This window comes from Chelonia mydas, chromosome 1 (genome assembly GCF_015237465.2).
Source record: "Chelonia mydas isolate rCheMyd1 chromosome 1, rCheMyd1.pri.v2, whole genome shotgun sequence".
NCBI classification, from domain to species: Eukaryota; Metazoa; Chordata; order Testudines; family Cheloniidae; genus Chelonia; species Chelonia mydas.
Genome location: NC_057849.1, coordinates 318,396,041 through 318,410,827, shown reverse-complemented (window position 1 = coordinate 318,410,827; position 14,787 = coordinate 318,396,041). Strand labels below are relative to the sequence as shown.

The 14,787-nt window shown below is 45.8% G+C and overlaps 1 protein-coding gene across 18 annotated transcripts in view; it reads left to right on the top strand.

The window, feature by feature from the left end:
• Positions 1-284: 284 nt before the first annotated feature.
• Positions 285-14,787, top strand: part of CPNE8 (copine 8) — a 285,586-nt gene continuing 271,083 nt past the window's right edge. For 11 of the 18 annotated variants that reach the window (XR_005223777.2, XR_005223778.2, XR_005223779.2 and 8 more), the window contains exon 1: positions 285-835. Coding sequence is in view for 11 of the 18 variants with exons in the window: in XM_043551226.1 (XP_043407161.1) it covers positions 696-835 (140 nt within the window). In the remaining 7 variants the exon portion in view is untranslated. The remainder of the gene's footprint in view (positions 836-14,787) is intronic. The other 7 variants (XM_037889106.2, XM_043551261.1, XM_037889105.2 and 4 more) reach the window with 7 other exon arrangements.

Sequence of the window (14,787 nt, the reverse complement as noted above, 5' to 3'; positions counted from 1 at the left end):
TGCAGGGGAGGCCAGGAGGTCTCCATGCGCTGCCCCCGCCTGAGCACCGGCTCCCACTGCATTTCAAAGGTGGTAACCCTACCCTCCTCATGGGTCTGGCTCCAGCTCTCCGGCCCCCTGTGCCCTGTACTCCCTTCCTTCAGGGGTCTGGCTCGCTCCGCCCTTCGTGTGACTGCCAGCGAGTAGCGCCTGCCCCACGGCGGCTCAGGGCTCGAGGTAACCGCCAGATGTTTGGCCGCAGGAGGCTTCACTTAACGGAGTCCCCCACCAGGGGCCGCTGTACACGTGTCCCAGCGCTGCTAGGGAGGGTAAAGTGCTATTTCTCCTCCTCCGCCCCGGCGCAGGTTCCCTCCAGCTCCCGCCACCGGGGCGGCTCATGTTCCAACCCCGCGCTGGCGCCACGCGGGGCAGGGAACGCTCTCACCCACCTTGCGCGGGGCAGGGAACGTTGGAAACCGTTGGTCACTCGTGGGCCCCCAGGTTGGGGTTCCTGTCACGCGCGGGTTCGGCCCGTGGTGACGTCACCGGTCGCGCCCTAATCTCACTTAGTCGGCGTTTCCCGCCCGCGTGCAGCAGTTTGAGCTCAGCCCAGTGGCTCCACCCAGTCAGTTAGTGGCCAGCAAGAGGAGCGGCGGTAGTGGGCTCTGCTGCTGGGAGCTCCCGCTAGCGACGTCTCTTACGCCCCGCCCTGCCCCATGTTCGGACCTGATAAGCAGTCGGGGCAGCCGAAGCTGGACGGCGGTGGCAGGTTTGGGAATATGGCGTCCGTGGGGGAATTTAACTCGTTCAGCGCCAGCATCCCGGCCACCAAGGTGGAGCTGTCTGTGTCCTGCAGGTAAGCGAGCGGGGTTAGACGGTGCGAGGCACCCGCGGGTGCCGCCTTGCGTGGCGAGTCGGGTGTGAAAGCCCCGTCTGGTGCCCAGGGAGGATTGGAGAGGGGGGTCCGACGTGTCTGATCCAGCCCCCTTGTGGTTTCTCGGGCTGGGGTTGTGCGCTCCACTCCCGCTGTGATGAGCTGTGTGGGCGGAGGGTCCCTTCCCTCTGCGGGGTGGGGTGGGTAGGACTGGGACTTGGGGAGCAGGCGGAGTGAAATCCCTAACGCTGGGGACCGCACAAAGGAGAGTTGGTTTCGGTTCCCTTTCGCAAGCTCAGTCTGGAGACACTTGTCTCATCCGTTTCTTCTGGGAATCTTCCAGCTGGGAGAAGTTTGTAAATCCTCATGCAGAGGGGTGGGTCAGACACCAAAATCTAGTAACAGGCTCGTTCCCTTCCTGGGAATCTCCGATTGGCTCTGGTGTTCTGGGCAGCGCAGGGAGTGACGGTAAATCCATAGAGAAATAGTAGATGGGGGATTCCCCTACCAAAACGGTATGGCAGCCTGGGCCACTGCCTCAACTTATTTACTCATGGGAGGGCTGCGTGTGAGGCAGGCATCTTTATTTAGATCTGTTCCAAACCTCTCACCGGAGGAGGGGGAGAGAGAGAGAGAGACTCGAGGTGGGTTTCTGCGGTCAAGGAGTATTTCCTCAGTCAGGCTGGCACTTATCCTCAGACCTCTCCCCAAGTCTCATGAGATGCGGAGAGGAGGGACAACCACTGTCAAAACATTGTTTAAAGGCGCCTTCTGAAACTGTTTCAAAACCTTAACAGTCCAGCCACACACTCCGTCCATCCTTGACTATGAAGTTAACGGTAACTAACAAAAACCTAACTAATGATATTTTACTTGCTCATCAGAATTTACTCGGCCTGGGTGCTTGTGGGCAAGTAGAATGTTCTAAGTTTGGGAAAGATTTCCCACCCCCACAAAAGATGAAGAATTTTTGCTTTGTGTGCAATGAGACCCTCTACCTAGTGTTTAGAAATCTCCTTAAAACTGCCCAATCGACTGTAGATAAGCAGCCGCCATAGCTGCAGTATTTGGCAGCTTTAATTGTTAATGTTGTTTCCTGTTGAGAAATGAAACAGTTTGCTGAGCCGTTGCCAGTGACACACTGTACTACTAAAATGTCCCAGGCTGTATCCTCTCTCTGTTGCTCCAGAGGTGACGGGGTTACCACGGCCACTCCTTCAGCAGTTTTGAAAACAGAACAGCTGCTCCTGCAACTCCCTTCCCCAAAGTAAACCTCGTAGCTGTTTAAGGGGAACATTTTGAATAAGGATAAATGAATGAGAAGCACGATATTCCTCGATTTCCTGATAGCTTTTCATCTGCCCAGCCAAGCACTCCCCGCCCCCCCAGCAAAACGTGCTTGTTTATTGTTAGGTTGTCCACCTCCTCCACCAATACTTTTGTTTAATTTGCCTCTTGTCTTAATCTAAAATTACAAGGTGTCTTGGACAGGAATGGCCTTCTTGTTAATTTTTTGTACAGCACTGTATAAATTGATTAGGTTCCCTAACCACTGTCTGTAATACAAATAATAAAAAAGGCTGACGTCCTCCACTCTCTGTGTAGAAGAGGGATGGACTTATTTAATGGGGGTTGGTTTTAAAACTCTGTAAATGTTCTTCCTTTTGGGATGAAGTTGTTTGTATATTGAAATTTTCAAAGTTTGTGACGCCTCAGAATACTGAATTTCTAGAAGTCTCCACAGAGTTTCTAAATAGCACCCAAAGGGAAACTGGACACCACACAAGGCATATTATTGTTTAGAGAAAAACAGGCGCTAGGATTCAGGAGTTTTAGTTTTAGGGTTCGGTTTTGTAAGTAAATGCTGTGATATTATCTGACATTTTGTGGTATTTTATACTTTTTGACTCAGTTTTGTTTGTAATGAGAGAACACCTCTTCAATTCACATTGCTTGGTTTACTTTTTTATATTTTATTTCAGATTTTCAGTACTAAACTTGGCAATAAATAAAACAGTACTGTTATGAAACTTGTGTTGAAGAAAATAGTACTGATGTAAAATAGTATATCCAAATCTAGCTTATAGAGAGATACTATTTTTTTAAAATAATCAGTCAATCAAGAAGTTATTTAAATACTATAACTCACTTAATACGATTGGCTAAAATACTGGGTGTTCATGTCTGTGTACATGCTGTAGCTAGACAGAGGAAAACAAAACATTCCATGGGTTCATGCAACAGAAAGAAAAACAAGGTTGTTCAAACAAAACTGGCTTCTCATTTGACTATTAACTCCTCCTAGCTCCTCCTCTTCATTCCTGTGTTATGTCTGTCTTGTCAAATGTTAATGTCTAAATATATGGGAATTCCCTAAGGGAATTTCCTTTATAATGCAAGTGGTAAACTGCACTTTTTTTTTTTGATTGGCAGCAGAAACATGTATTAATATCAAAATGGAAAATGAATGACTTTAGGAAAGATACTAATGAATAACACATGATTATGACTCATCTGTGTACACATTTATTGGCTAAAACCTCAAAAGAAATAGCATTCTAATAAAAATATGCAATATGAACAGAAGAATAAACTATGCCAGTTACAGCAATAAATGCTTCAATCGTTCAATAATTAGCAATTACATTTGTTTTTAGAAAATTTCTGCCTTCATTTATACTGTAGTACAATATCTTAAATGATGTAATTATTTCATTATGAGCCATAGAACCAGTATTAGCACTAGGTTATGATACTGATTATCAGCTAATAGAGCATTAGTTTGTGCTTGTCTGTTCTTAAATTCCAGCTACATTTTCCACTTCCTTTTTGGATGTCTATAGGAACCATAGAACACTGGTCCATTTATCATTTGCTGACTGGTGTAACTGGGGGTGAAGACAGGGAGTGAAGCAACATGGGTTCTATTCCTGACTTGACCAATAATTCACTCTGTGACCTGTGCAAGTCACTTCACTACTACTTGGTGCTTCAGTTTCCCCATCAGTAAATTAGAGTTAATAATAAAACTATGTTCACACACAAATGAAACCTCTGACTTCAAGAGATTAAAAAATGAGTTAGACCACTCGAGAAACCATGTGACTTCCCCCCAAAGAGATTATAAAAAAAAAAAAAAGTGTCCTTCTTTCCCCCTCCCCCACACCTCAATTTTGTCTTGATTTTTTTGAATTCCCTCTGCCTATCACATGCATGTGTGACAATTGGTATTGCCCACTGTCCCAAATTTATTTGGCAAGGTGATTTTTGGCCCTTGCTGCAGGAATAAGTTTGCCAGGTGTCCAGTTTTCAAGCGGAAAACCGGGTCGAAAAGGGACCATGGCAGCTCCGGTCAGCACCGCTAACCAGGCTGTTAAAGTCCAGTTAGTGTGGGGCTGGCAGGCTCCCTACCAGGCTTTGCACGCTCCCAGGAAGCTGCCGGCATGTCCGTCTGGCTCCTAGATGTAGGGGTGAGCACGGGGGTTCCACACGCTGCCCCCACCCCGAGTGCCGGCTCCGCAGCTCCCATTGGCCGGGAACTCCATGCCAGCAGCTTCCTGGGAGTAGCCTGAAGGCTAGACACCTAACCTGCCTCAGCCTGGTGAAAATGAGTGAGTGAAAGTGCCGGAGAGCGAGGGTGGGGGGGATGGAAAGAGCGGGGGGCAGAGCCTTGGGGAAGGGGCAGGGCAAGGGTGTTCTGTTTTGTGTGATTAGAAAGTTGGAGGAGCTCTAACCCCTACATCTGTCTGTCCCCTGTCCAGCAATTAATCCTGCCCCTCCTTCCCCCATTCCTGCATCAGTTCTGCTCATTTGTAGCTCCAGGACCCATACGTTCTACCCTCTAGCCTCTCCATCAATTCAATGTTCCACCCCATCAGTTCTGCCCTCTACCTCATTTCTGCTCTTCCTGGGGTTTTTCACTTCTCTCTCCTAGGCCTGGGAGTGGGGACTACAGCAGGGACCCCTTCTCCCCCATTCCAGGCTGGGGCAATGGGGAGGATTAGCTCTAGTGCTTCTTCACCCCTTTATCCTGTTCCCAAGGTGCATGTTGCTCCCCCTCCCCCCCCTCTCCTGCACACTGAAGCCATTTTTAACTGGTGGAGAGAGGGAGTGGGGGGTGAGAGCTCTTCCTGCAGCAGCTCCGATTGGTTGCTCTGCCCCATGAACTGAACTTCTTTCCCCTGAAGCAGCACTCAAAAAAGTCAGATGGCTGGAGTGTCTTGCTTCATCATAAGACTTGCTACATCCCTGGCCAAATCCAGACACGTGTGGATAAAATGGCTCATCTCTTGGCATTGATTTAGTATTGATTTTGCAGTTATTTCTTTTTTTGTCTACAATATTTTGTCTGATTTGTATGGCTATAAAATGTGAGCATAGGCATAGTCTTACAATTGTTGGAGGAGCAAGAAGTCAGAATATTTTTCATTGTTATTATTGATTTGCATTATCATAGTGCCTAGCCTAGGAGCCCTCTGTGTTTGTGAAGTGCCTAGAAAAACAGGGTCTTGGTCCATCACATTTATTTAATGTCAGATAATTAAGGAAAGGGCCAGAGTTTCTGTGAACCTAATAGAGCACAGTATGTCTGTGGGTTTCCAATCCAGGGAGATTCTAGAAGTCTGCAGGGGGATCTATCCAGGAAGCACCAAAATAATTGTGCTTTTAAGTTTAGATACTGACTTCCAAAGTTTTAAATACTTGGGATTTTTTTTTTTTTTGGTGACGTGTTTAATGTTTGTATTGGGATTTTCTGTGGTCTATAAGTAACTTACAGATGTTTGTTTAGTTGTGATGTTACATATATTAAGAAGAACTTATTTGTGGTGCATTTCCATTTGTGAGATATGGTACATCTGGTGTGTAGCTGATGAACTGCATTGAAAAGCAATGTCTAGCAAAGTCCGGGGGCAGGCGGTGAGGGTGACATCATTGACCCCCTCTACGTAAGGGAGTGCACCACCTTGGCAGCCTCAGTTCCTTTGCCACTGTCGCAGAGAGCAAATGGAACTTGCCTTTGTTACCTCAGGCTAGCTCTTCCCTTAATCTGATTTTAATATTTTCTTGTAAACTTAAGTTGAGTAATATAGGATAGTTTAGTATAGAGCCTTCCTTTTTCCTGGGAGCCATTGACCTCTCACCAGGACTTCATGGGGCCTAGAGCTTTATGAGGGTTTCAACAGGTACACCTCCCTTGGGGTTCCATGTTATTCCCACTGCTTTCAGCGAGAGGGAGTCTGTCTTATGGTAGCTGGAAGCATAGGCACTGACTCCATGGGTGTTCTGGGGATGGAGCACCCACAGGAAAAAAATGGTGGGTGCTGAGCACCCACAGACAGCCCCCCTACCAAACCTCCCCCTCCCCCACAGCACCTTCTGCCCACCGGCGGGCCCTGCCGATCAGCGAGTCGTCCCCCCCCGCCCTTCCTTCCAGTGCCTACCATTGATCAGCCGTTTCACGGCATCAGGAGGTGCAGGGAGGAGGAGTGAGGGCACATGCTAGGGGAAGGGGGTGGAACTGGGCAGGGAAGAGGTGGGGCGGAGCGGGGGTGGGAAGAACCAGGGCGGGGGTGGGACTTTGGGGGAAGGGGTGAAGTGGGGGTGGGGCCTGGGCAGAGCCGAGGGGGAACGCCCCCCAGAAGATTAGAAACTCGGTGCCTATGGCTGGATGTCAACTTCGTGATACTGCCAGCCCTTCAGTCACATAAGCACTCTCCTCTGAACTTACACCAGCCCTCAGTTTGCCTTACAAATTAACACTAAGTGCACCCAGTTCCGAAGTTCCCCATAAGTGTCCCTCTGTTAGGGAGACCAGATAGAAAGTGTGAAAAATCGGGACGGGGGTGGGGGGGTAATAGAAAAAAGCCCCCAAAATTGGGACTGTCTCTATAAAATCGGGACATCTGGTCACCCTGTCCTCTGTAGTATCTAGCCCTGATCCACTGGACACTCACAGAAATTACCAGATAAGCTGTCCCCAAAGGAACGCAAGCTTGTTCGATTCAGCTGAGTATAATCTCCAATTTAACAATACAGCACTGTAATCTATTTATAGTGAAAACAAATATAAAGTATCAGAGGGGTAGCTGTGTTAGTCTGCATCCACAAAAACAACGTTGAGTCTGGTGGCACCTTAAGCAGATTTATTTGGGCGTAAGGTTTTGTGGGTAAAACAAATATAAAGTTTTATTAACATCTTAATATGTAAGAGATCGCAAGCAAGGATAGTCAGAACACCAGGTTACAAATAAAACAAAAGGTATAACATGCTTCTTACATTCTAAACTTAAAATTAACAGGCTAAGCTCTTGTCTAAAAAAGTCTGTCTTGCCCAAATGTCCTTTATGGTGCTTTCAGCCAAACCCTTGTTGAGATCCCATTTTCATGAATGTAATTGCACTGTTCAGTTAGTCCCCAGATGCAGGGTAAAACAGGGATCCTTTTGCCTTCCTATTATACCCCAGAGTTGGTTGTCTTTGCACCTCAGGGACAGGACAACGCCCTGTGGTTCAGTTTCTAGCGTCTTTCCATGTTAATTTAACATCCTTATGTTGACTGATGTAAGCAGTGTCAGGATGAGCTCCACCCTGACATCTGGTGGTGAGGTGTGGCAAGTTGTGGAAAAGAACTTCAGGGGCTGATCTCATTTGCATAGGCACACCCACCCCACCTAGAATGAGGCCATAGCTGCCCAAACAGTCACTTTGGCTGCTGTGGGATCCCCAGTGTTTCTGTTATTGGGGCAGGAAGAATAAATTGTTGTTATCCTGATTATGGGAATTGTGCTTGGAACTGTACTTGGCCTTTTGTTATGATGGAGGGACTCACCATCAACTAAGTAGCACTCGCTAGGCAAGGGTCATGGGTTCCAAAACTCTGTGAATGGAGAGAGGCTGGGGACAAGTATTAATACTTGGTGGTATGGGCCCCTTGGTGAGGGCCTTATATGCTAATTGCACTTCCTCCTGTCTCCACTGTGGAATATCAGAGCTAATTCATTAGAAGTCTAGTTACAGGCTGCTGAGCTCACTTTGGGCTAATAGTGCACGAGCACTGAGGCTCCCCTGCTACAAGCTGAATTCACCAAAGAGCTGAACTGACTAAGAGCTGAAATCACTGAGCGTTGTGTTAAGTAGTGGGGGAGCCTGAAGATATATTGTGGAGCAGTTTGCGGGACGGCTGGCGTGCCCTGTGGACAGGCTGGTGGAGCAGTTCATAGGACGGCGGGAGCTGCTGGTGGGATGCGGAGCAGTTCATGGGACGGTGGGAGCTGTGTGTGGGCCGCAGAGCTGAGTGAAGCAGTTTGTGGGGCGGCTGGCGGAGCGGAATGAAGGCCTATGGAGCTGTGGGGCGGTCAGCTTCAGATCATGTAAGGTGCCTCTTGCCTCCGCCCCCATCTCCACCCAGGTTGGGAGGTAAAGCTCTGTAGATAAACTTTTGAACTCTGGGGCTGCCCTGACCAGGGACAGAGACTTTTGGGTCATTGGACTTTTGGGACTTTGGATGATTTGGGGTTGCTGGACTCAAGAACCAAAGGGAAAGGGCATACCCCAATTTGCTTGGGGTGGGTTTTTTGCTCATGGGTTGTGTTATGAATCCTGTTGGTGGTGTTTCCCCAACATAATGCTACATTGTTTCCTCTGTTATTAAAAGGCTTTTTGCTACACTCAGACTATGTGCTTGCGAGAGGGGAAGTATTGCCTCTTGGAGGCGCTCAGCGGGGGTGGTATATATTTGTCCCAGGTCACTGGGTGGGGGCTCGAGCCGGTTTGCATTGTGTTATTGGAATGGATCCCCTAGATATTGAACCCGGCTCTTGTTGCTGCCAACTCTGACGGGCAGAAGGGTTACAGTTAGAATGCAGATGTAGTACCCGTTGTGTTTTGTTTACTATACTTAATTTACATAAGAGTCAGGGATAGGTGAATAGATAGGTGCTTTGTCTGGCAGAAAACAGGGTGGATTGATTTAAACCAAGGCAATTTTAAATCATGATTCAAATCATGAAGTGGAAAGCCTCTATTTCAGCGGTCCCCAAACTTTTTTGAGGGTTGTGCCCCTACCTTACCCCTGTTGTGTTCCCCCCCCTCCCCCAAGCTGGGGCAAGGAGCAGGGCCATGGTTTGAGGGAGAGGGAAGGATGCGGACCAGGGTAAGGGGGTTGAGGCTGGGATAGCAGCTGGGGGTGAGTCTGGGTCCGGAAGTGGGGCTGCGGCCAGGGGCCAAGGCTGGGGGTGGGGACGGGAGTGGAGCTGCAGCCGGGCCGCCGTGGGGACTGGCAGCCGGGCCCATGGCCAGGTCCGGCACTGCTCCTGGCTTTGTTCCCTGCCTCGGCCTTGGGCTGGGAACGGAGCTGAGGCTGGAGGCTAGCACGGGACTGGGAGTGGAGCTGTGCAAAGGCTGGAGACAGGGCTGGGAGCTGAGGGCAGGGAGGGGCTGGCTGGTGCTCCCTCCCTGCTCCTGTGAGGCTGGCCTATGCCCCCCCTGGACGTTCCTCCACACCCTCCTAGGGGGCCTGCCCCACACTTGGGGGACCTCAGCTCTATTTAAATAATTGATTTTTAGTCAGTTTTCCCATTTGTACTTCAGTTTTTTTCTAAAGAAAGGTGATTTTCTTCTCCGTTGATATAGCCATTAAAACATGTTGAGTTACAGCTAAATAGAACTCCTGTAGCCAGTAGAACAGGCCTTGGGTCTCCCCAGGATCAAAGCTTTAATACAGTACATGACCTATTGTGCCATATTTATAAAGCTTGACCTCAAAAGTTAGGTTCTCCCCCTCCCCGATTTCTTAAACAGATTAGAAAGAAAAGCAGCCCTTAACTCAGTTTTTGGTAGAGGCTCATGGATTCAACAAATTTATATGTAAATGTTTTAAGACATTAACATTTTATACTACAGTCAGATTTCATTTTAAACAGGTTTTTTAAAAAGAAAAAATTTAAATGACATTTAAAAAAAAAAACTTTAAATCATCCAGTCTAGTAGAGAACCTGTCAGTCAACTCTGCCAGGTTACATAGTTTTAAAGCATATTTTTAGTAGGAATACACTACTCCTCACACACCATCCATCCATGCATCTCAGTGATTACGGTGACCAGTGTGTCACCAGCTTTCATTTGATACCTTACAATAAAGTGCATCATTGCTGTAACGTCCTTCATTATTATGAAACTTCGGCTATAACAACCCTGGTCCCTGGATCCCAACTACAGTACAGTACTCAGAGCCATAACCTGGGCAGGGCGAGTGGGGCAGCCACTCAAGGCGCAAAGCTGAGGGGATGGAAAAATGAGGCAGAAAAATGAGGAGGGGAAAAATAGTAGGGGATAGAGCCCTGCAGCAGGACAATACCATGCCACCTTTACTTCTGCACTGCTGCTGCTGGGATGCTGCCTTTAGAGCTGGGTGGCCAGAGAGCAGCAGCTGCAGAAGTAAGGTGGCATGGTAATGGTATTGCCATAGAAACTGGCAAAATTTAATTTTTTTTTTGTTTAGAACTGAGATTTAAATCAATGTTTGGAATTTTATTTTAATTGAAACAAAACTGAAAATTTACACTTCTAAATTTTTATATTCGACTGTTCCATTTCAGTTTGAGAGGTGTTATTTTGTATTCTTTAATGAATTAACACAATACTGGAGGCATGTAATATTATTTTATTAATAATTAATTTAGCTAGCACCTTTGTCCAAGGTGACAAAAGTTAACTTACTCCAGCAGTTTATCGTTCATTTTGATTGTTATAGCAAATGAACAAACAAAAGGTTTGGATCCCAACAAGTAGTACACTATTTGTGTAAAAATACCATGAAAGCAATGTGTTAGGTGTAGTGAGATTGTCAGACCTGATACGAGTTGCTGACCCAAAGTAGTAAACTCTTTGCCAGCTGGCACCTCTCTGTCATGGGCCTTCTGCCTGGCAATCATACTGGACACTAATGCCCATGTGCAGTGATCTTTTGTGCGGGCGGGACTTACACAGTAACCCAGCATATGACTTTCCCTTCCACCACAGGGAGTGAAGGTGTGGAGAGAGATTTGAGGTTCCATGCTCATCTAGCTTCTCAGTGCCTAGAGCTTGATACTCCAGTGGGCCCACTGCGGGTTCTGAAACCAACCACTGTGCTGTGATCCTTTGATACAGAACCCAAGATGGGATTTTGCTGTTGAGCCTCAGTGCTGTGTTCTATCACTGGCTCAAAATGGGAATCTCCTGTGTCTTATCCTGAGATTGAATCCCTCACCTTGCTACTGCCACCAATATCCATGCTCGCACCGTGAGCTCCCTTCAGCATGTGTGCCCTCACCAGCACCTATTCCTCACTTGCTTGAACACTTTTCACAAAGTGATCACTATGTCTGACCTTTCAGTCCTCATCCTCAAAAGGCAACCCACATATCACTTTCAAAAGACAAGCCTGGGAGCTTAAATTCATAACTTTTTAAAAATTCTGGACTGAATAGAAACTTTGGATTTATGATTACAATTATCTCTAACCCACTAACAACCCCCCTCACCACCTGTCAAGGTTCCTTCCCCACTCTGAACTCTAGGGTACAGATGTAGGGACCTGCATGAAAAACTCCCTAAGCTTATTTTTACCAGCTTAGGTTAAAACTTCCTCAAGGTACAAACTATTTTACCTTTTTGTCCCTGGACTTTATTGCTGCCACCACCAAGCATCTAACAAATATAACAGAGCCCACTTGGAAACATCTCCCCCCCAAAATCCCCCCAAGCCCTACAACCCCTTTCCTGGGGAAGGCTTGATAAAAATCCTCACTAATTTGCATAGGTGAACACACACCTTGGATCTTAAGAACAATGAAAAATCTATCAGGTTCTTAAAAGAAGAATTTTAATTAAAAAGAATCACCCCTGTAAAATCAGGATGGTAAATACCTTACAGGGTAATCAGATTCAAAACATAGAGAATCCCTCTAGGCAAAACCTTAAGTTACAAAAAGACACAAACAGGAATATCCATTCCATTCAGCACAACTTATTTTATCAGCCATTTAAACAAAACAGAATCGAACGCATATCTAACTAGATTGCTTTCTGACTTTTTACAGGAGTTCTGACCTGCATTCCTGCTCTGGTCCCAGCAAAAGCAACAAAGACCGAGAGAGTACCCTTTTTTTCCACCTGCCCTCCAGCTTTGAAAGTATCTTGTCTCCTCATTGGTCATTTTGATCAGGTGCCAGCGAGGTTATCTTTAGCTCCTTAACCCTTTACAGGTGTCATAAATATAAAGGGAAGGGTAAACCCCTTTAAAATCCCTCCTGGCCAGAGGAAAAATCCTCTCACCTGTAAAGGGTTAAGAAGCTAAAGGTAACCTTGCTGGCACCTGACCAAAATGACCAATGAGAAGACAAGATACTTTCAAAAGCTGGGAGGAGGGAGAGAAACAAAGGGTCTGTGTCTGTCGGTATGCTGCTTTTGCCGGGGATAGACCAGGAATGGAGCCTTAGAACTTTAGTAAGTAAGCTAGCTAGATATGTGTTAGATTATGATTTCTTTAAATGGCTGAGAAAAGAATTGTGCTGAATAGAATGACTATTCCTGTCTGTGTGTCTTTTATGTAACTTAAGGTTTTTGCCTAGAAGGATTCTCTATGTTTTGAATCTAATTACCCTGTAAGGTATCTACCATCCTGATTTTACAGAGGTGATTTCTTTACTTCTGTTTACTTCTATTTCTATTAAGTCTTCTTGTAAGAAAACTGAATGTTTTTTCATTGTTCTAAGATCCAAGGGTTTGGGTCTGTGGTCACCTATGCAAATTGGTGAGGATTTTTACCAAACCTTTCCCAGGAAGTGGGGTGCAAGAGTTGGGAGGATTTTTGGGGGGAAAGACGTGTCCAAACTACGTTTCCCAGTAAACCCAGTTAGAGTTTGGTGGTGGCAGTGGATATTCCAAGGACAAAGGATAAAATTAATTTGTACCTTGGGGAAGTTTTAACCTAAGCTGGTAAAAGTAAGCTTAGGAGGTTTTCATGCAGTACCCTAGAGTTCAGAGTGGGGGAGGAACCCTGACAACAGGTGAAAGGGTTTTTCCTCTGGCCAGGAGGGATTTAAAAATGGTTAGCCTTCCCTTTATACTTATGACACCAGCTATTTCCCCTCTCCCTATGGGCAAGTCTACACTTTAAAATACTGCATTGTTGCGTAGCGCTTTAATGAAGACTCTCTAAGCCAATGGGGGAGCTTTCTCCTGTCAGTGTGGTTAATCCACTTCCCCAAGAGACCCGTAGCTATGTCAGTGGGAGGAGCATTTTGTCTACATGGGTGGGATTAGCCATAGTTACACTAGGGTGACCAGGCAGCAAATGTGAAAAATCAGGACGGATGGGGAGTAATAGGAGCCTATATAACAAAGACTCAAAAATCAGGACTGTACTTAAAATTGGGACAGCTGGTCACCCTAAGTTACACTGACCTATGTCTACACTAGCAATTTTGTTGGTTAGGGGAGTGGAAAAAAACCACCCCCCTGACTGACATAAGTTTCACCAACAGAAGTGCTGATGTGGACAGCACTGTGTCGGCGGGAGATGCTCTCCTGCCAACATAACTACTGCTGTTCATTGTGGGTGGTTTAATTATGCCAGCAGGTCAGCTCTTTCCTGCTGGCATAGACTGGCTACATGGGAGACCTTATAGCGGTACAGCTGTGCTGCTGTAAGATCTGAAGCATAAACGTAGTTTGTCTCTCAGGTGTGGATTTTTCACATCCTTGAGAGATGTAGTTATACTGAGGTTGGTCTGTAGTATAGACCTGACCTAAGACTGGAGGGGTATTAATGGTCCACTTCACTTTAAATGGACTCTCACAGTATGTGTTAAGTACTTATGCTAAACAATCTGTTCCACCTGATATTTAGCTGTGATACTGGATAAGTTTTCCAGACCCGAAAAAGAGCTGTATGTAGCTTGAAAGTTTCTCTCACCAACAGAGGTTGGTCCAATAAAAGATATTACTTCACCCCCCCAACTTTTCTCTCTCTCTTTTAATATTAACATTTTAAAATGTTTAATCTGATGGTTAGATGTCTAGCCTTCACAGCCAGAGTACTACTGTAACATGCTCTACCTCAAAAATAACACCCTGTAATCTCCATATTCACAATTTTTATATGGTTGATATATTATGCCTTGTGAGGTATCATTTGAAAAGTCATAATTTGCTTAACATTGTTGTCCTGTTAAAACTTGTGCCTCAACACTGTATATGGAGTTATGAGATTTTGCTATAGGTTTGTTAATGAAACATATTGTGAGTCTGGGAAAAGCCCACAGACTAGCACCTCAGAAGTAATAAAGGCCTTGACTGTCAACTGTATGTACACAGAAGGTGCAAGCAAGAATTTGCAATTCATATGAAGGACTGATTGCAGGGCACATAGGCAATGGAACTGTCTAACCCCTTGACACAGCAAGGATTTTTCCAGCATGAGGAGCTGTTTTTTTTTTTTTTTTTTTTTTTTTTCCTTTTTATACCCCAACACACAAATTACCTCGCTCCTCCCTCATCTCAACACCTGGAAGTAAGATTGTTTGGAGGGCAAAGAGTAGCAGTATTGAACTGTGGGAAGGGATGGTCCTAACTGGAAGGTTTTCTAGTTAGGATGGATTGTGAACTGTCCGCAGCATCTGGTTGGGTGAGAAAGTTGCTTGCTTCACATTTTAGTTAGCTTGGTGAAGCTTCAGAATTAGATTGCAATTATTATCATTTTATTTCTTTTTGTAGTCAATTCTGACCTTTTATGCCTGTATCACTTATCACTTAAAAGCTATCTTTAGATAAAAGAACAGAACTAAATTATCTAAACTAGTATGTTTTGATTGAAGTGTTTGGGGAATCTCTATTCAGGTTAACAAAGGCTGTTACATATTCTTTACTCTTTGATTGAATGATGAACTAATT